Source organism: Notolepis coatsorum (genome assembly GCF_963971535.1).
Source record: "Notolepis coatsorum genome assembly, chromosome: 15".
Lineage (NCBI taxonomy): Eukaryota > Metazoa > Chordata > Actinopteri > Aulopiformes > Paralepididae > Notolepis > Notolepis coatsorum.
The window spans coordinates 40786146-40808024 of NC_140179.1; the positions used below are offsets into that span (position 1 = coordinate 40786146).

The 21879-nt window shown below is 46.9% G+C and overlaps 1 protein-coding gene across 1 annotated transcript in view; it reads right to left on the reverse strand.

Moving 5' to 3' along the window:
- Window positions 1-741: 741 nt before the first annotated feature.
- The window catches only part of LOC311241565 (uncharacterized protein), a 28821-nt gene continuing 7683 nt past the window's right edge, over window positions 742-21879 (reverse strand). Inside the window, exons 2-5 of the mRNA XM_084330424.1 lie at window positions 6917-7012; window positions 6020-6130; window positions 5733-5856; window positions 742-4559 (exon numbers count right to left, since the gene is read on the reverse strand). Coding sequence (XP_084186550.1) covers window positions 2509-4559; window positions 5733-5856; window positions 6020-6130; window positions 6917-7012 — 2382 coding nt within the window. The 3' untranslated portion in view covers window positions 742-2508. The remainder of the gene's footprint in view (window positions 4560-5732; window positions 5857-6019; window positions 6131-6916; window positions 7013-21879) is intronic.

A 21879-nucleotide genomic window follows, 5' to 3' on the forward strand; every position in this document is an offset into this window, starting at 1 on the left:
TGATGCCTGAATTTCCCCAAGGGGATCAATAAAGGAATATCTTATCTTATCTACAAATCTCATCCTGCCGGAAATCCCCAAAACACCCTGTAATTGGTCAATCATCATTTCAGTCTGCCACAGTAAATTGGAACAATTTACAAAAAAGTCTAAAACTGGACAATTTCATCTCCAAATCAGCTTTCAAGGATACCACCATAGAGATTTATACTGACCCTTTCAACTGCTCCTAAACTAGCACCTGTATCTGCCTGCCTGCTGTTCCGTTTGAACTTTGTATTTATTTTACCCCTGCCTCCTATCCCTCAAAAGGCTGTGCCTTTTGCCAGGTCGGCATTGTAAATAAGAATGAGTTCTTAATGACATACGAGGTTAAATTAAATAAAATGTAGCAGCATTAATCTTGGACCAGCCAACATTCTTTAAATGATACATTCATTAAATCAATCAATAATTTTTTGGGGGAAAAGCTACTTTTATTCCATACCTTTCTAAAAGCTCTATGGATGTTATATATGTTATATACAAAAACAATAATACATAAATAAAAAAGTATTACTCTGCATAGAAATGTAATTCATAGCACCTTTAAGTTACACAGGTGATCCAATTCCAGAGTATTTGCCAGGGACATTTGTTACAATAAGCATGACTGAGATTTATTGCGCCATTTTCAGTCCAACAATAGCATACATGACAAGTGAACAAGTAGGAGAAAACCAACAACTCTTTTTACCCAAGCTAGTTTATTACAAAACAAAACATAATGTGTCATTAGTAATGAATTCGGAATGTTATGTCTAGGCTTATTTACATGTTTTTTCCCAACAAAATAAAAACAAAGGGATGTGATGTCACAAAACCATAAACTGATTTCTAGGCCCGACTTGTAAAATAGTTTCTACTCTGAGGAATTACAATAATTGACTAGATTTAGCCCCAATTAAACCGACCCACAATATTAGAGTAAAGTCCTACATGATCCGTCTGAAGCTTTCCGCGTCTTTCCTTAAAGGTTTTAAAACTGAATATTTGTATCGTTATTACCTGCATTGCTTTTACCCTTTTTCTTATTCTCTGCATTGCTTTTATTCTGTCTAAATTATGAAATTATGAAATGTTCATTTACATACTGCTCACCTGCACAAAATAATATTTGGGATCTTCCTTTACATTTGCTATGGAACCTAAGCGTGTCTCAGTTGCAAGGTCACTGGCAAGGACAGACTCCTCTATATTTCAGTGGACATGTCCTCTCCACCTAGAGGGACAGGGGAGAGTGGGGTAAGACGAGCCAATATTTACTGTACATACAATGGCCTCTCAGCAAGGAAGAATGACAGAAGTACAACATCGACCCATTGTGAGAATGCATCTGCTGCATAAAAGGGCATGAAAATATGACTTCTGACCGCCGATTAACTGTTCATGCCAATTGGCAAAAAAAGGGGGAGTGGCCTTTAACAAAATGGCACATAACTTAATGGATTCATGCAACATGGCTAAGCTTTGTGGAAAGCTCCATCATGGGGCAAGGACACACACATAGCCACGCCCCCTTGTGTGTGTGTATGAATGTACATGTATATTCTACCGTGAATTTGTGCTTGTTCCAAGTAAAATCTGGACATAAGAGATTATTCTATCATCCTATTTGCCAGACCTGGATGGCCGGTCTACAATAGTGAATGTTCCCAATTGACTGACTGACTCCCCATCATTGAAACATGCATGCATGAGCATCGTCGTGGTCAGGTCCGGCTTAATTAGGCTTGCCTAGTCTGGTTTCAAAACAGTCTCGTCTTCATCAAGTTTACTTTTAACAATCTGCATTTTTTAGGTGTAAGATCATGAAATCCGTTGGCCAACTGTTTAATATGATCAACTACCTTCCTCTCGCTTTCAGATCCTTTTGGCCTCCCTGTATCCCAGGCTTCAACTTACCACATGACTTCTGGCTCTTTTCACCAAACAGCCACCATTGTGAAGACATTTGCTCTAAACAGTAATTCAGAGCTAATCTTTGGGTAATTGGTTCACATGTTGTCATACCTTGGTAGTCCATTAACATGTAGGCTATATATCTTCAAACACAAGAGTCATTACATCTGTCATAAATTTTCACTTTTAACTGCAAAAAAAGAAAAGAAATTAAAAACAAAGGTTAAGAAATTAAAAACATAAAGGTTGTGGAACAACAATGTGCTGATGACTTTTCCAATGTAATTATCTCCACCAAAACCTTAAAATTAAGGTTCTTAAAATTAAAAATTAAATAAGACATTTGAAATGTATGTTACCCTAGATACTGGGGGGGGGGGGGGGTCAACTAACCCACTGGCTCCTGAATTTCCCCAAGGGGATCAATAAAGGAAAATATTATCTTATGTTACCCCACTCTCCCCTATGCTAGCATGAGCAAGACTTGATGCCAAGTCTTGGTATGTAACCATGAAAAACATGGCATATAGCATTTGTGAACATCAATAATTATTACTATCATCATCATCAGGCTTCCATCATCTGCTTGCTCTTGTAGCGTTTTTTACTGGGGTATCCGCTAGTTTCTCTTGTGTGTATTCTCTCGTGTTTCCTCAGAACACTTTTGTAAGTGAACTCCTTGCCGCAGGTGGCACACATCCACGGCTTCTCACCTGTATGAGTCAAGCGATGGGCTTTCAGGTGAGAGACCAGCTTGTAGGTATTCCCACACTCATCGCAGCTGTATGGTCTCTCACTGCTATGTTTCCTCCTATGCACCGCCAGGTTTCCTACCTGGGTAAAAGATTTATCACATTCCTGGCATTTGTAGGGTTTGTCATTGGTGTGGATCCTTAAATGGATCTTCAGGCAGTGCTTGCTGGAGAATGTCTTCTGGCACATGGGGCATGGTAACTTGTTCGTCTTTTTGTCATGGTTGCGCTGGTGATTCTTCAAGTCAAACGCATATACAAAGGTCTTTCCACAAAGGGAGCACAGATATTGGCGTTCCCCTGTATGATAGCCCATGTGTCGCTTCAACAAACTGGGGGCAAAGAATCGCTTGCCACAACGCTCACACATGTGAGGGCGTTCCCTGGTATGCCAGTGCTCATGGTTCGTCAGTTTGAACAATGTAGGGAAGCTTTTGCCACAGTGCTGGCAAGGATGGCTCTCCTTGCTCGAGTGGACCTCCATGTGTCTTCGGAAATAGCTAGCTTGGGTGAAACCCTTGTTGCAGATGGTGCAGTGGAATGGTTTCATATTGGTATGCGTAAGAATGTGTCTATGCAGACCACACTTATGGTGGTAACGCCGACCACAGTGGCCGCAGCTGTAAGGAGGAAAAGAGATGTGGGTCTTCAGATGGTTGTTTAGTTGTCCCTGTGTTCTAAAGGATTTATCACACGCTGTACAGTGGAAAGGCTTCTCTCCCGAGTGGATACGTTGGTGATCTCTTAGCTGGGACTGCTGGGGGTAGCCCTTGTCACAAACCTCACAGGTAAATTTGATAGGTGGCGGCTTAACTGGCTTTTTCTTTTTTGCACTCGTAGCGCCGGTAAAAACAGGAATTGGTGGCAAGGCTGCAAGTGGCAAATTACTGGCAATTTGTGACACCCACTGGTGCAGCGTGACTCGCCGGGTCTGGGGTTTTTGCTGACCGTCCACAGTTTCAGCACTGGTAGTATTTTGTTGGGAGATGGACATGGGTTTTATCGACACAGGGACCACCTTTATAGGGATTGATTTGAAAGGCTGTTGTGGCTGCTCCTTCATGGACGTTAGTTCTGGTTTTGGTGGTGCTCCTGTTTTCACCTCTACAATTTGCTGACTCATGTTCACTCCAGACGTTGCTGCAGTGCTACTCTCAACCATTACCGTATCACTCTTCTGCACTCTTCTGGTGTTCTCCTCTACGTTGTCACCTCTTGTATCACCGTCTCTCTCTCTTCCGTCAGATGGGGTGTCGTCCCAGTCATCCGACATGGCTCCTGTATCACCTGGGTCGCTGAGGGAGACTGGGCTAGATGGGTTCAGGGCAACTTCTAACGGTTCTGGTGATTCTAGATGTGGATTAGGATTAGGTGAGACTTCAGGAGTACAGTGGTTTGTTGATTGTGGTGGTGGGTTAGGATTAGGCAGGACTTCAGGAGTAGAGTGTTTTGGTGATTCTAGAGGTGGGTTAGGATTAGGCAGGACTTCAGGAGTAGAGTGGTTTGGTGATTGTGGTGGTGGGTTAGGATTAGGCAGGACTTCAGGAGTAGAGTGGTTTGGTGATTGTGGTGGTGGGTTAGGATTAGGCAGGACTTCAGGAGTAGAGTGGTTTGGTGATTGTGGTGGTGGGTTAGGATTAGGCAGGACTTCAGGAGTAGAGTGGTTTGGTGATTGTGGTGGTGGGTTAGGATTAGGCAGGACTTCAGGAGTAGAGTGGTTTGGTGATTGTGGTGGTGGGTTAGGATTAGGCAGGACTTCAAGAGTAGAGTGGTTTGGTGATTGTGATGGTGGGTTAGGTGGGCCTGGAGGACTTAAGCAGTAGGAAAGAGAAGAAAGCACGCAGTCGCCCACATTGACGGATACAGCTGAAACACAAAGAGACAAGACAGTCCATTAACATTAGATATAATTCAATATAAAATGTTGCAGTGCATTCCATGATTTAGCAAATATATTTATATACTTTTCCATATTTATCACATTTCCCTCTGGTTACATCACTTAAATGCATCAGAAGACTGGTGGCAGGAGGGAGGAATCCCGGGTGCATTGAATATTCAGAGATGATCACCCAGCTGATGGGGAGAAAGGGAGAAAAGAAGAGACCTGGCTGTACTGTGGTTGGACCTCACCTCAACGCCTATGGCTCCATACCTCATATGCTGGGACCACATTCTAGTACAACAGTTTCAGTTGTTGAGATTCACCTCTGAGACAATCCATTCTGATTGGCATCGGTTTAGAGAAAGAGATCATCACCAGATGCACCATTTCAGTGATCCTCTTTGCCCCGGCCATGTACATGCAGGTCAAGTCAGTGGAAGTGAAATTCAGAGGAAGTATGCCCCCCCCACGCCCCCACGAGGCAGGATTATGACCTGGATCCAACAGCATGGCATCCTGCCACTGATTCTTTGGCTCTTTCAACTTTTCAAAGCTTCGGGAGGAGGGTCATCTGCAGGTGACTGGGCCTACCTTGGAGTCAGAGCAGCATGTACAGGCAGAATAATAAGCTGAGGAAGAGGTGCGAGTGGGGATGGGGGCGGTTTGAGCCTATTGAGGTAGGCTGCAGAGGTTTGCAGGTCACTCTCTGCAAGGCCTACAGTCTTCTGGGCATCATTGGTGCTCACAAGAGGATCTACCATTGAGAATTCTGAGGGGGCCTCAAAATGGCTGTGAATCAAGAGGAGCCATCATGGGTGAGGGATGCTACAAGCTGGTGTCTGATCAACTCCAGCTGGGTTGTCTGGATGAGAGTGTCTGATGAACCCAGGGTACATCACTGATGATGTGTCCATGTGCATCAGACAATGTTCATATTAATCAAACAACTCACTATGGACCTTTTTCATGAAAAAGAATATAGCTTCTTTAGCAAACTGAGTTGGGTTGAACAAGAGAAAAACCTCAGAACAATGATACATGAAACACAGTGAACCTGCCCATACAAGCGCTCATTGTCGACAGCACAACGCAGCAATGAATAGAATACCAAAACCAAGACAAAAAGAAGATACAAAAATAAAGCATAATCTTACATGTGTTCATCAGGAGTCCTTTGGGTGTCTGGTGTCTGAGGAGGATCTTCATGGCGTCTTGATTGGGGATCAGGTGTCCACAGGCCTCCAGGACAGACGACTCAGCAGTGATCATGGTACCTAACTGAGATGGGGGAGAACATGACAAGAAATAATATCAAGAGTCTAGGGCTGTCCTCGACGAAAGAAATTTAGTCAACTAATTGATTAGTTGACACTGTTCCCTTGGCAACAATCAACAAGAAATGACTGAAGGAAGTCTGGGTATTTCAGTTCCAGGTACCTACCTGTGTGAGGTTGGGAACAAGAAGCAGTTTCTCTAGTTTGCACACCAGGCCCACAATCAGAGCCTGCAGTCCTGTATTAAACGTTGAGCCGTACTGTACTGGGAACACATCCTGCAAAGATGAATGGATGACAAAGTGCGTAAGACAAAGTGTATAAAGAGCATAACTTTACGGTAGGGATGTCCGATATTATCGGCCGATATCGGCATTAAAATGTGATATCGGAAAATATCGGTATCGGTTTAATTTTTTTTTTATATAACCTTTATTTACCCAGGCAAGCAAGTAAGAACAAATTCTGATTTTATTTATTGTCAAAAGTATGCATAATGTTGTGTTAATTCCACAACAAGAGATATGTAATGTTAATTACCTGAAATTATTCCATTTTTGGGGGGGGGGGAAACCCTGCATATATCGGTATCGGTTGATATCGGTATCGGAAATTAAGAGTTGGACAATATCGGTATATCGGTATGGGTAAAAAAGCCAATATCGAGCATCCCTACTTTACGGTGTGCAAAATGTGGCCTTACAGATCATACATAGTTATATGGGTAGACTATAGGTTGAGGTAGGTAGTTATGATGACAGTGTAAGGCAGTCATTGGCAGTGAAGGCAGTAGATAGGTATAAATTGAGTATAGGCAACGGAGTTCGGAGTTTGTTCAGTATGGGGGTGCCTAGAGTATAGTCGATGGAGACAGTATGGGGGTGCCTAGAGTATAGTCGATGGAGACAGTATGGGGGTGCCTAGAGTATAGTCGATGGACAGTATGGGGGTGCACAAGGCTAAGGTGTGTGTCACGCAGTCACAACATCATGGTTTCTCTCCCATATGACTTGACACTCGGCTGTGTACTATAGAGGAGAAATGCCTTAAAAAAGAAAGTAAACCTTGAAGAAGCGTGTCCTCTCTGCAGGCTGACTAAGCAGGGTTTGGACCAAGATCATGAAGTTGGCTTCACATTCCTCCACTTCAGTATCTTTCTCCTGAAACACAGAACCGAAAACAATGAAGGAATTAAAACTTTACACCCTTGTACATCAATCATGCTTTGAGAACGGACAAACCCAAGAGATGGCATCATTGTTAGGATGTTCAAACATAATATGGTACTGTGAGCTCCAACATGAGTGGCGGCTCCTGTGAGAATGTGGGCAGGGTTTACAAAAGCTCCTAACCCCGTCCTCACTCTCGACTCCCTCAATCCTGTAAACCAGCATTTTTGCTTTCACTTGCTTTTGTTCTGTGTTGTGATGCCTCCCTACTCTGTTTCTTTGTTCTGTGTTGTGATGCCTCCCTACTCCGTTTCTTTGTTCCGTGTTGTGATGCCTCCCTACTCTGTTTCTTTGTTTTCTGTGTTGTGATTAGGGCTGACCTTCGATTTTTTTTGGCAATCGAAGCTTCGGGCTTTTTTTTTATCTTATGTTGTGGGACTTGTACAGCACTTTGGTAAACTTTGTTGTTTTTAAATGTGCTCTATAAATAAAGTGGATTGGATTAATGAATTAAGTAGCCCTGTTGTGAAGGGCCAGATTAAACCGAATATATATATTTATTTATGTATTTGTATATTCTCTAATATTCCCTGATATCCCTTGTATATTCCTTGTACAATATGCATTGAATATCCATTCTAGCCTACTGAACATCCCATAATAGTCTCCATTCTACTATTGGTCGAGACCTTGGTGCCAGGCTGCCATACCCCTCAGACCCAGTTCAAACGTACCGCTCGACATGTACGAACAAGTCCTAGTTCCGCGTAGGAATTTGGCTACCGCACCACTAATGGGACTATTTGTTCATAGTGCGTATATATACTGCGCTACTAAAGTAGGACTTTCTTTTCAGTCCAGTTTCTTACCCTCCAATAGAGTCACAGACGTAAAGCCTCCCCGCGATGCCACGTGTGGGAGTAAGGCCAAGTTCGGCCTACCATCGGTATTGAGACATCGTGTATATTAATATTTGAATAGTCATATTTGGCACTATATCGTCGAGTTGGACGTAGTCTATTAAGCTAATAATAGTCTGTTAATATATAGTGCTTCGTGCGGTGAGAATACTACCGTAGTCAGTACCCCATCGTTTCGGGCAGAGAACTGGCTGCTTACCCAGGGTGGTTGACCCTATGTGAAGCTGCACCCGAGGAGCCCCAGAGCCGACGAGCGAGTGGACCTGTATACCGGATTATTCTACCGACGACAGCCCGCCTTCCCAGGCACGGATTATGCTTTGGATACTTTGATTATTCTATGGATAAAGACCCCCGACACTACCGTGTGTTGGAACCCCCCCCCCTGGAGAGGACGCAAGGTGAGGAGACGCTCTGCAAGACGAGGTCTCTCCACATCTCTCCCCCGTGGACCGGAGAGAGCCGGCCCACAAAGAGTCCACCTGCTTTCATCTGTGGTCCAAGGATCGCCGGCGCATTGAACGGCACTACAGTGGGTTCACCTGGGATACCCTTGGCCGGACGAGGCAGCTGGATTCTACCCCCCCCCCTCCTACTCCTGTCGGCTTACAAGCGACCGGATTAACCCCCTCTAGTGTATCCAGCCTATAATCATTAAAGTATCATTGCTGTTATTCCTTAACTATTCCAGGTCGTATATTTACCACCTGCGCCTTCAGAGATTGGACATTATCTATTGATATACCGACGAATACTCCTTGCCATAAAAGTGCATACTATTTCAATTCATAAATGTAATTAAGTGATTAAGTGCTTATTCTACACACCATCGCTGTGTAGGAAATAAAGACCCGTTTCTAATTCGTACATTTGTGTTGGATCCGTTTCATCTACGTGAGAGTGTTCATGATAATATATTTATGCCGTGTACTGGGTGGCCGAATATTAAGTACAAAGGTAGTGGTAGTAAGTATCATATCTAGTAATACAGTCAGGGAATTGTACCCCTCAGTTACAATTGGTCCTTCGAGCCGGATGGTAATTAGTGTAATATTAATATAGTGTTATTAATATTGAAATGGCCTATGATGAACACTCCACGAAACGATCCTCCTAACCAACGCCCGCAGCGCGAACGACGGCTCCCTCAGTACTTAGAGGCTTACGCTGTCAGTCAACAACCTAGTCTTCTACTAACAGTAAACGCGGTAAAACTAGAAAGTAAAAGTATGTCTAACCCCAACGCCCAGACTACCCCGACCATAGAGGCCCCTACGGGCTCTAATGTAACTGACCAAGTTCACGGTGGGGACCAGTGGGAACCAGACATGACTTCACACCCCGCCAGTACTGAAGAAGTAGTCCCCGATGAGTCCCGGGAGGAATACAACGCTACCGAGAGAGAACTCGGCACGGAAGAAGACGGGGAGAGCACCGTGGAGATAGAGCTCCAAGGCTCCGCAAGGAGTACCCCGAGGGAAGGCTCCCCTATACAACCGCCTTCTCCCAGCGAGGCAGAGAGGACCCTACAGCAGGCATTCCTCGTCAGCCTGAAAGCCTCTACTGAACGCGATAGACTCCAGGGTGAACGCGATCGATTGCAGATACAGCAACGGAGCGAAGAAGAGCACATACGCCTGGAAATAAGACGCATTCAGATGGAAGAGAATGTGGCCCGAGACCGAGCAGACAGCCAGCGAGCAGCTGCTGGTGCTCTACGGGACGCAGAGCGCGACAGACAGCAAGCGCAACTAATAGAACAGCTGATCAGACGGACAACACCCTCTCCCTCCGCCAGAGGCTCCAGGAACTCGTCTAGACACACCTCCAGGGCGGCATCCCCTAGCCGAGTAAACAACCCTGAACTTGACCAACAGACGAGGTCTATACCCCCCACAGACCACCTCCCCCCACCGGTCCAAGCGAGACCTAGCAACCGGGAAGGAGCAGCATATCCTGTGGAGAGGCTAAACCAGAGACTACAAGCACTGGATGACCTAACTGAAGACGAAGAGGAAGAGGAGGAGAACCGCGCCCGAAGACAGCACAGTACTCTACCGGACCAGGAGGTCCGGTACAGCCCAGGATATACTCCCGCGGAGCTGCGCTACAGACCCCCGACTCTATACACGGGTGAGCACAACGCACGACCCGCACCGAGGAACAGCACCTGGACAAGCGGGCCATGGTACACTGCCGGTACCAGCCCATACCAAGGAGCGGGAGGAGACTCGCCTAGGAGGCCTCTCCCCCAACGCTCGCCGATGTATCCACAGTCAGCGTCATACATTGGCACGCCTATGGTACCCGACTTCACCCAAGAGAACCGGGCCCAGTATACAGAACTCCGCATGTGTCTGGAGACCATGTTGGTGGATGTATTGGATGAACGCCACAAATACGCCATCCTACTGCAGCACTTAAAGGTGCCCCGCGCACATAATATAGCGCTCGCCTACGCGACTTCCACCACCCCATACACAGCAGCGCTGGTAGCATTGGACCAGAGGTATGGGCGCATATGGGATTACGTGATCCAGGAGATCCGACACATCGACCGCTTACCCCCAGCAATAGACAATCGAGCACTGGACGACCTGTCCATCAGAGTGCAGTCCCTGGTAGGGATGTTGGGAGCGCAAAGAGAGAAGGGGAAGTATGAACTTTACGCCAACTCAAATGTGGAAAGGATCCTGGAGAAGCTGCCGCCCGCTCGTCAGGAGCGCTTTAGGCGGCAGAGGGACCACAGAGACCCGAATGGCCCCGAACCGAACCTCCTCGATCTAGCAGACTTCCTGGCGAGAGAAGTCAGCAGCCTACGGCTAGATACATTCGGACGGAGCACCCCTGGCTCCAGAGAGGGAACCAGACGACTAAATGATGGAAGATCGGTGACTGTGATGCACCAATCGGAGTCAGTACCGAGCAGCAGGAGCCACAGTACCCCCTCCAGAACGGAGAAGTGGAAGATAGTGTGCCCCTACTGTGAGAAAGAACACTGGCTAGCGCAATGTGACTCCTTCCCCAAGCTGAACGCGGAGGAAGCAGGTCAATGGATAAAGTCCAACAAGCGCTGTTTTCGCTGTGCGCGCTCACACATGGCAGCCGAATGCCGCTTAAAGAAAAGGTGCACCAAGTGCGATGGAGCCCATCTGGACATACTTCACGACAGTAACAGACGGCGCCCTTCACCTGCACCATCCAGCCGCAAAGCGAGCGTCATGTACATCGATCCCGCCAGCAGCAGTGGAGCCCGAGTACTCCTAAAAGTAGTGCGTGTGACACTAAGCTACCAGAATAAAGTCCTGGACACTTACGCCGTCCTCGATGACGGGTCAGAGAAGACCCTGCTGCTCGCCTCCGCTGCGGCCCAGCTAGGGCTGCGGGGAAGCGAAACCCAAATGACAATTCGGACAATAAGACGAGATTTGAAGACGATAAAGGGCGAGAATGTCTCATTCTCTATCGCAGCAAGCGGCCAGCCTGAGCGACGGTACCAGATTGCAGACGCTTTCACCAGCCAAGAAATAGGACTGTCGCGGTACACATACCCCGTCGCCAAGCTGATGGAGAAATATGCACATCTGCGCAAGTTACCGATCCCGCTCATAGACAATGCTATGCCGACCCTGTTGATAGGCTCCGACCATGCAGACCTCATTGTCCCGATAGACCGGGTTCATACCGGACCCCGAGGCTGTCCTGCAGCAGTCGAGACCCGTTTGGGATGGACTCTCCAAGGCCCGCTCGCCAAATCTCTCAACCGAAGTACAGCCACTAGATGTCTCCACTCCCGAGTCACAGAGGGAGAAACCGCACTCCTGCAACACGTAGAGCGGCTATGGAGCTTGGAACAAATGCCCTTTAAGAATGGAAAGAAAGACATCGCTCTAAAGATGACATTTACGCCATTCACCTCCTCGAGACAGGGACCAAGAGAGTCCCGGTCAACGGCGTGTTGAGATACGCCACGCCACTCCTGCGGCGAGAAGGAATGCCTACTTTCCACGCCAAGACAGACGCCATAGAACGGTACCTGCTGAACACGGAGCGGCGCTTAGCCAAGAACCCCGCCCAAGAGAGTGTATACCGCGCTGAGATTGAGAAGCTCATCACAGCGGGACACGTCACAAAGATGGACATTAAAGAGGCTGACCAGACCACTGAATCGTGGTACGTGCCCCACCACAAGGTCCATCACAACGGTAAAGACCGCATAGTATTTAACTGCAGCTACCAGATCGGATCCCAAAATCTGAATAAAGAGTTACTGCCCGGTCCCACACTCGGCCCCTCCCTACTCGGCGTTCTACTCCGCTTCCGCCAGGAAAAGGTGGCCATCAGCGGGGACATTAAAGGAATGTTCCTGCAGGTGAGATTAGTAGAGGCGGACAAGCCCCTGTTACGGTTCCTATGGAGAGAGAAGCCAGGAGATGAGCACCCAGCCATCTACCAATGGGAAGTCCTCCCCTTCGGAACGACGTGCAGCCCCTGCTGTGCGACATTTGCACTACAGAAACATGTAGCAGAGGACCCAGCAGCGGACGAAGAGGTCCGACACAGCGTAAAGAACAGCTTCTACGTAGACAACTGTCTACAAAGCCTTTCAACCCAGGAAGAAGCCGAGGCTCTCCTGATTAAACTCCGCGCCTCATTGATCAAAGGCGGCTTTGATCTCAGGCAGTGGGCCAGCAGCGATCCGCAAGTACTGCGCAGCCTCTCCTCCGAGGACAAGGCAGCCAGCAGCGAGACCTGGATGGCTACAATCCCGGGAGAAGCCCAGGAGATGACCCTGGGATTGGTGTGGCGATTCAAAACAGATTCGCTTCACTACAGACACAAGCCCCTGACTACGGAGCAGGGAAGGCCGGCGGCGGCGCCGACCACCAGACGGAGTGTGTACACAACACTCGCCCGACAATATGACCCGCTAGGATGTATTCTACCGTACACCACCAGGGCAAAAATGATTGTACGAGCATTGTGGGACAAGGACCAGGGCTGGGACGACCCCATTCCCGCACACCTTGCATCCACCTGGAGAGAGTGGGAGATGGAGCTCCACTCACTCCCAGGCGTTAATATGCGCCGAAGCTACTTCCCACCCAAGGTGAGGCCAAAGACATGTAAAATGGACTTACACGTCTTCAGTGACGCCTCAGAGGTCGCATACGGATCAGTAGCCTACTTGCGGGCCCAAGACCAAGGGGGAGAGATCTACACAGCATTTGTCCTCGCCCGCTCGAGAATAGCCCCACGCAAGCAACAATCTATCCCACGTCTAGAGCTCTGCGCAGCCCTAGCCGGAGCGCACCTAGCCACGCTCATCCAACGTGAGCTCACCATACCGGTGTCTAGAACAATCCTGTGGTCAGATTCCACGACGGTACTCGCCTGGATCAAATCGGACTCATGCAAGTACAAAGTCTTCGTGGGAGTCAGAGTCACCGAGATTCAAGACTTAACCGAAGAGTTAACCGGAGAAACAGAGTGGCGCTACGTTGATACAAAACAGAACCCAGCTGACGTCATCACCCGGGGGATGCCCCTGGATGACCTCACCCGTCGCAATACAGTGACGGCCCCGCATTCCTAAGACTCCCGGAAGGACAGTGGCCCATGCCTATCCCGAGGGAAGCAAGTCCAGAGGAGGTGGAAATTAAGAAGTCTGTGTTCTGTGGATTGAGCACCGTAGCCTCCACCGACCCTAACATAAACGATTGCACGTCCATAGAGAGTGCACAACAAAGAACATTCCTGCGGTACCACCCGGAGTGCAAGTCCCCCGCTGATATGTCAGCGGCTAACTACGAGGAAGCAGAATTGCTTCTACTGCAGCGAGCCCAGAGAGACTCGTTCCCCGATGAATTGGCCTGTCTACAGGGAGGAAAGCCCGTCCCATCCGACAGCAGATTAATTCACCTGGCCCCCGAGAGCGACGCTCACACCCTCATCAGAGTGGGTGGTCGCCTACGCAGAGCCCCCAATCTACCGGATGACATTAAATACCCGATCGTATTGAACAGCCGACACAAGGTCACAGAGCTGATTATAAAGAAATACGATGAGGATGTACATCACGCAGGAGCAGAAAGAGTCTTCGCGGAAATCAGACGTCGTTACTGGATCCTACAAGGAAGAGAGGCGGTACGACGCTTCCAACGAACATGTCTAGACTGCCGCAAGTGGCGCGCGCAGCCCAGCATACCAAGGATGGCTGACCTTCCTCCATGTCGCCTCCGAATCGGTGACAATCCATTCCACTCAACGGGTATGGACTGCTTTGGCCCGCTGCACATAAAGAAAGGAAGAGGAACCGAGAAGCGGTGGGGTATTGTATTCAAATGCATGACCACCAGAGCGATACACATCGAGCTTCTCCCGACCATGAGCACAGACTCATTCCTTATGGCCTTCCGTAGATTCATATCACGGAAAGGAAGACCGTCTACCCTATTGTCCGATCATGGGACAAACTTTAAAGGCGGCGAAAGAGAGCTGAGAGAGAGCTTCCAAGCTATGGGCCCAGAACTTAAGACCCACCTCGCTCCAGCACAGGTTGATTTCCAATTCAACCCCCCAAACGCACCCCACTTCGGTGGCACTTGGGAACGAGAAGTGCGCTCCATAAAGACAGCCCTGTACGCAGTACTTGGGGCCCAGACTGTGGCGGAAGAAGTCCTAATGACAGTCCTCACGGAGATTGAGGGAGTACTTAACTCGAAGCCCCTCGGATATGTCTCCAGTGATGTGGCGGATATCGACCCAGTTACCCCCAACACACTCCTGATGGGGCGGCTAGATCCCACATTACCCCAGACAATGTACCGGCCTGAAGAAGCGAACGGCCGACGAATGTGGAGGTACAGCCAAGTATTAGCCGACAAGTTTTGGAACAGTTTCCTACTGCACTACCTACCGTCTCTACAGACCCGCCAGAAGTGGGTAAAGGAGAGAGACAATTTGACAGAAGGAACAGTCGTCATGATTATTGATCAATCACTGCCCAGAGCTGTGTGGCCGGCCGGCCGCGTAAGCAAAGTGATCACCGGTGCCGACGGCAAGGTCCGAGCAGCTGAAGTGCTCGTCCAGGGTCGCACTTACACCCGTCCCGTGGCAAGGCTCATAGAACTGCCTCGACTCCCAGACACAATCGATGATGACCATGACCCTACAACCCTATGACTTTGTGAAGTTGACTGACCCCTACAGCAAACCCTTATGTGTAAATAGACAACGCGATTAATCTGTCTCCGTTTAACTGATTAGGTCTGGGACCTATTCAGGGGGTGGCTGTTGTGAAGGGCCAGATTAAACCGAATATATATATTTATTTATGTATATATATTTAATTGTATTTGTATATTCTCTAATATTCCCTGATATCCCTTGTATATTCCTTGTACAATATGCATTGAATATCCATTCTAGCCTACTGAACATCCCATAATAGTCTCCATTCTACTATTGGTCGAGACCTTGGTGCCAGGCTGCCATACCCCTCAGACCCAGTTCAAACGTACCGCTCGACATGTACGAACAAGTCCTAGTTCCGCGTAGGAATTTGGCTACCGCACCACTAATGGGACTATTTGTTCATAGTGCGTATATATACTGCGCTACTAAAGTAGGACTTTCTTTTCAGTCCAGTTTCTTACCCTCCAATAGAGTCACAGACGTAAAGCCTCCCCGCGATGCCACGTGTGGGAGTAAGGCCAAGTTCGGCCTACCATCGGTATTGAGACATCGTGTATATTAATATTTGAATAGTCATATTTGGCACTATATCGTCGAGTTGGACGTAGTCTATTAAGCTAATAATAGTCTGTTAATATATAGTGCTCCGTGCGGTGAGAATACTACCGTAGTCAGTACCCCATCGTTTCGGGCAGAGAACTGGCTGCTTACCCAGGGTGGTTGACCCTATGTGAAGCTGCACCCGAGGAGCCCCAGAGCCGACGAGCGAGTGGACCTGTATACCGGATTATTCTACCGACGACAGCCCGCCTTCCCAGGCACGGATTATGCTTTGGATACTTTGATTATTCTATGGATAAAGACCCCCGACACTACCGTGTGTTGGAACCCCCCCCCCCTGGAGAGGACGCAAGGTGAGGAGACGCTCTGCAAGACGAGGTCTCTCCACATCTCTCCCCCGTGGACCGGAGAGAGCCGGCCCACAAAGAGTCCACCTGCTTTCATCTGTGGTCCAAGGATCGCCGGCGCATTGAACGGCACTACAGTGGGTTCACCTGGGATACCCTTGGCCGGACGAGGCAGCTGGATTCTACCCCCCCCCCCCTCCTACTCCTGTCGGCTTACAAGCGACCGGATTAACCCCCTCTAGTGTATCCAGCCTATAATCATTAAAGTATCATTGCTGTTATTCCTTAACTATTCCAGGTCGTATATTTACCACCTGCGCCTTCAGAGATTGGACATTATCTATTGATATACCGACGAATACTCCTTGCCATAAAAGTGCATACTATTTCAATTCATAAATGTAATTAAGTGATTAAGTGCTTATTCTACACACCATCGCTGTGTAGGAAATAAAGACCTGTTTCTAATTCGTACATTTGTGTTGGATCCGTTTCATCTACGTGAGAGTGTTCATGATAATATATTTATGCCGTGTACTGGGTGGCCGAATATTAAGTACAAAGGTAGTGGTAGTAAGTATCATATCTAGTAATACAGTCAGGGAATTGTACCCCTCAGTTACAAGCCCCTTTCGTGACTGACAGCCAACACGGCTGTGTGATTTAATTCAAGGTGGATCGCTGTTGTCGTTTGAACAACTTCAGATTTCATGGGAACTACCAATCCCCCAAATCAAGAATGTTTAAGATGAATGAAGTAAGATTTTGATTATTTGAAATATGGCCTGTGTAGACTAAACTATGCACAGAATTATGTCAGTCTACAAGGTCCGGCAATGTAGACCTTGTAGACTCCACTACAGACCAATTATCAGTGAATGTTCATGCATTTTTAAGAAGGGCTACTTCCACAAAAAAACAAAACTCACCAAAACATCTCAGTAGCACCTTATCTAAATGTTCTATTTCATATATGGAGATTCATATTTATTTATGTATTGCATGCATTTCTACATTTTATTTCCTATTTTGTTTATTCATCCCAGTATCTTTCTTTCTTATGTGTGGAATTCTACAAGGCATTTACATTCACATTTACATTTAGTCATTTAGCTGACGCTTTTATCCAAAGCGACTTACAAGTTCTGTACGACAAGTCATCAGGAAGGGCACAACTCTATCAGCTGAGTAACAATATTCATCAAAGTGTTGCGTGTTACAGTGTAGGTTAGTTTATAAGGACAAGTGCATGACAGTAAGGTTAGTTAGGGTTAGATTTTTTTAATTTAATTTTTTTAAATTTTATTTCAGATAATGGTTGAAGAAGTGAGTCTTTAGTCGACGGCCAAAGATTGGACGGGATTCGGCTGTCCTAACTGGGGTGGGTAGTTCATTCCACCATTGTGGGGCAAGGACTGAGAATAGGCGTGTAGGTGGTGTATATGTGTTTGAGGATGATATCCTTCAAACAGGCAATAGTGATGATATAATTTGGGCAGTGCTGAGCTGGGTTACTTTCCTCCAGTGTATTTGTCCCCCGGACCCACCCAATGGCCCCATGCACACACACACAGAAGTATAAAAAAAAAAAAAAAAAAAAAAAAAAAAAAATTAATTATTTATTTTTTAGCTTCGATTTTTTAATGTTCGAAGCTTGTGCCATCGAACGAAGCTTTGAAGTATTTAACACTTTAAGTGCCGAAAACGTGTTTAGGCGTCTTTCCTAGCCATGCTAAAGTTGCAGAGGACGCCCTAACTCGTCTTTAATATCAATATTTCAAAAATCTGTGATCGGAATCATATTTCCCCTCTGCAGCCTTCACACACAGTTCTGAGCTCCTCTCAATCCTCTAGCGGTTCAAGAGCGCCATCTGGTGGCCGATCGGCAGAAGCGCCAAACAGGAAGTCATGTGGATGAAGTGGTGATCACCCATATTACTTCCGGGCACTCGCTATAGGTCCCGGGACTCGAGCTCGACACAATACATAGCGATCCGTTGCCAATAACTCGATAAACATGATGATTTGGACGTATATACTATTATACAACCTGGAAATGGACCGGGTATTTCGACATCCCATAATGGAAAACTGTCTACCCCACGCTGATCGCCCAACAGCCCGAGGAGACTGGGGTGAGTTTTAGCGTGTAATATTACCGTGTTCGATACTAACTGATCTGATGAACATATGACCCACATTAGATGAATGGTATAACGCTGCCCACGGAATTATAAACGCCCCCTCGCCCATCCGGTCAACATCAGATGACGTGTAGTAACTTCCAGAAGTCCGTCCAGTTGGAATTTTTTATATCGTGCCGATTGCTATCAAACTGTATTTCATCATCAATATAATGCATTTGGGGCTATAAATCACGTTCTGGAGAAAGCTGCAGAAAGAGATGAAAACATACTTATACCTTAGACCATATTTTAGTATGAATATGTGAATAAAAAAGTTTAACGTTGCTACACCATGAACAATACATATAGGACCTTGAATGGGCCCTAATAATGGCAATCTAGCAATATAATTTAAAAAGTTATAGCCCTGCAAAGAAGGGGAACTTCTCCATGTTAAATAGAGCTGGCAACGGATGGTATATCATGAATTTAGCCTTAGGCAATCAAAGTGTTAAGACAGCCCTAGTTGTGATGCCTCCCTACTCTGTTTCTTTGTTCCGTGTTGTGATGCCTCCCTACTCGTTTATTTGTTCTGTGTTGTGATGCCTCCCTACTCTGTTTATTTGTTCTCTGTGTTGTGATGCCTCCCTACTCTGTTTATTTGTTCTGTGTTGTGATGCCTCCCTACTCTGTTTCTTTGTTCTGTGTTGTGATGCCTCCCTACTCTGTTTATTTGTTCTCTGTGTTGTGATGCCTCCCTACTCTGTTTCTTTGTTCTGTGTTGTGATGCCTGCCTACTGTTTTTGTTCTGTGATGCCTACCTACTGTTTCTTTGTTCTGTGTTGTGATGCCTCCCTACTGTTTCTTTGTTCTGTGTTGTGATGCCTCCCTACTGTTTCTTTGTTCTGTGTTGTGATGTCTCCCTACTGTTTCTTTGTTCTGTGTTGTGATGTCTCCCTACTCTGTGTTTCTCTGCAGGAGATTGCTGGGCGGAGTTGGAAGGCCTGTCCTCCTAATAAATGTACACTTGGGCTTATGACTGTGCACAGGGAGACAGTGTGCACAGAGAGACAGTGTGCACAGGGAGACAGTGTGCACAGGGAGACAGTGTGCACAGGGAGACAGTGTGTGCAGGGAGACAGTGTGTGCAGGGAGACAGTGTGCACAGAGAGACAGTGTGTGCAGGGAGACAGTGTGTGCAGGGAGACAGTGTGCACAGAGAGACAGTGTGCACAGGGAGACAGTGTGCACAGGGAGACAGTGTGTGCAGGGAGACAGTGTGTGCAGGGAGACAGTGTGCACAGAGAGACAGTGTGTGCAGGGAGACAGTGTGTGCAGGGAGACAGTGTGCACAGAGAGACAGTGTGCACAGGGAGACAGTGCACAGGGAGACAGTGCACAGGTTTCTTTGTTCTGTGTTGTGATGTCTCCCTACTCTGTGTTTCTCTGCAGGAGATTGCTGGGCGGAGTTGGAAGGCCTGTCCTCCTAATAAATGTACACTTGGGCTTATGACTGTGCACAGGGAGACAGTGTGCACAGGGAGACAGTGTGCACAGGGAGACAGTGTGCACAGAGAGACAGTGTGCACAGGGAGACAGTGTGCACAGGGAGACAGTGTGCACAGGGAGACAGTGTGCACAGGGAGACAGTGTGTGCAGGGAGACAGTGTGTGCAGGGAGACAGTGTGCACAGAGAGACAGTGTGCACAGGGAGACAGTGTGCACAGGGAGACAGTGTGCGCAGAGAGACAGTGTGTGCAGGGAGACAGTGTGTGCAGGGAGACAGTGTGTGCAGGGAGACAGTGTGTGCAGGGAGACAGTGCACAGGGAGACAGTGCACAGGGAGACAGTGTGCACAGAGAGACAGTGTGTGCAGGGAGACAGTGTGCACAGAGAGACCCTCTGGAATCCCTGAAAAGATAATCACCTTGATAAGTTTGTTATATGACCATTTTGAATGCAGTGTGATCATTGACAACAAGACACCCTCAGAACGCCAATACTGTTTTAGGACTAAGATTAGACTTTATAACAGTAATGTCAGATCTGGCTTGATGCATGGCTCAGAATGCTGGCGTGGTGGTAAAGGAGACATGATCAATGTGTCCACAGCGGGTGCCTGAGGAAAACCTGCATCTTCTGGCCCAACAAAATATAAAATAATGAGCTGCACCGCAAGACTGGCTGCAATAGTGAGGTCCTTGAAATAAAACTGGCTGCAATAGTGAGTTCCTTGAAATAAAACTGGTTGCAATATTGTGGTCCTTGAAATAAAACGGGTTGCAATAGTGAGGTCCTTGAAATAAAACTGGGTGCAATAGTGAGGTCCTTGAAATAAAACGGGTTGCAATAGTGTGGTCCTTGAAATAAAACTGGCTGCAATAGTGTGGTCCTTGTGGTCCTCAGATGGTTACCCACTCAGAATGGTCCAGGACAGGATATCAAAGGTAGCATTAAGATGGACACCACCTGGCAAGCGAAAGCCTGGAAGACCAAAGAACACCTGGGCCCTCATTTATCAACAATGCGTAGAAAGTGTTCTATTTTCATTCCTACGCACGGAATTTAGAATGTGTGTATGCACAGAAAAATCAGGATTTATCAAACGTGCGTACACAGGTTCTACGCACACTGTGTTGATAAATACCATTTGTTCTACGCTCCGCACTCGTGCACGATTTTAAGTATTTGCATATAGAACCGCCCGTAATTAACCATATACGGTAATGAAACACCCCCATGAAATGTGGAAAAGTGGACTAAGCCGAGCGAAGCGTGTTATGGGAGAAATACGCGACAGGCTGACAGACGTGTACACGTACGGTGATGTCGGATATGATATCTATTAACTTCCTAAAGACCATTGCTGCCTGGGCAGCGCAAACACTAATAAAGACCGTTAACCACTGTTTGCCATTGGTGTCATTAATAACCATGCTGGAATATGACTGTCTTTTTTCGTTTCGTTCGATTAATACCCAGGGATTAAAGTTATCAGTCAATTTGATTCCAAATCGCGACGGATCTTCCGTACATTTTCTACCTGCATGGTTTAATATGATTTGTAGAGGCATACAATCTATTTTGATGTCGGTATTAGGTATAGCCTATATAAATTATATATGCATAGCCTACATTATGCAACAGTAATTTGCGCATAACGCAGCATGGCACAGACATGTCACACGGAGCCCCACGAAGCCTGCAGTAAACTAACTTCAAGTTTCAAGTTTCTTTAATAGTTGTCATACAGAAGTACAGAATACTTTCATACAAAATGCTTCTTACTGTTACGCTCCAGAGACTGTGCTAGACAAGATAGTATCAAATAACATAGTATAGCATGTAATTTAGAAGAAGAAAATGAGGTCACAGTGTTCGGTATAGACATATGTACAATGTTCTGAGTTACCATATAATATACAATACTATGCAGTGTACTAATGTACAGTACTATATAGTGCAAAGCAGAAATGGGATGAGGTACAATTTAGGTACAATTTACAGTAAGGTGTACGAGTTGTAGTGCAATCCTTCATCAATAAATATAAAGTGTGGGGAGTGGGTGCTACAGTGTGTTTGTTTAAAGTGGGTGTGTGCTATAAAGTGTGTGGAGTGGGTGCTACAGTGTGTTTGTTTAAAGTGAGTGTGTGCGTGTGGATGTGTGTGCTATGTGCGTTTGGTGGTTGTTGTTGTGTAGTGTTCAT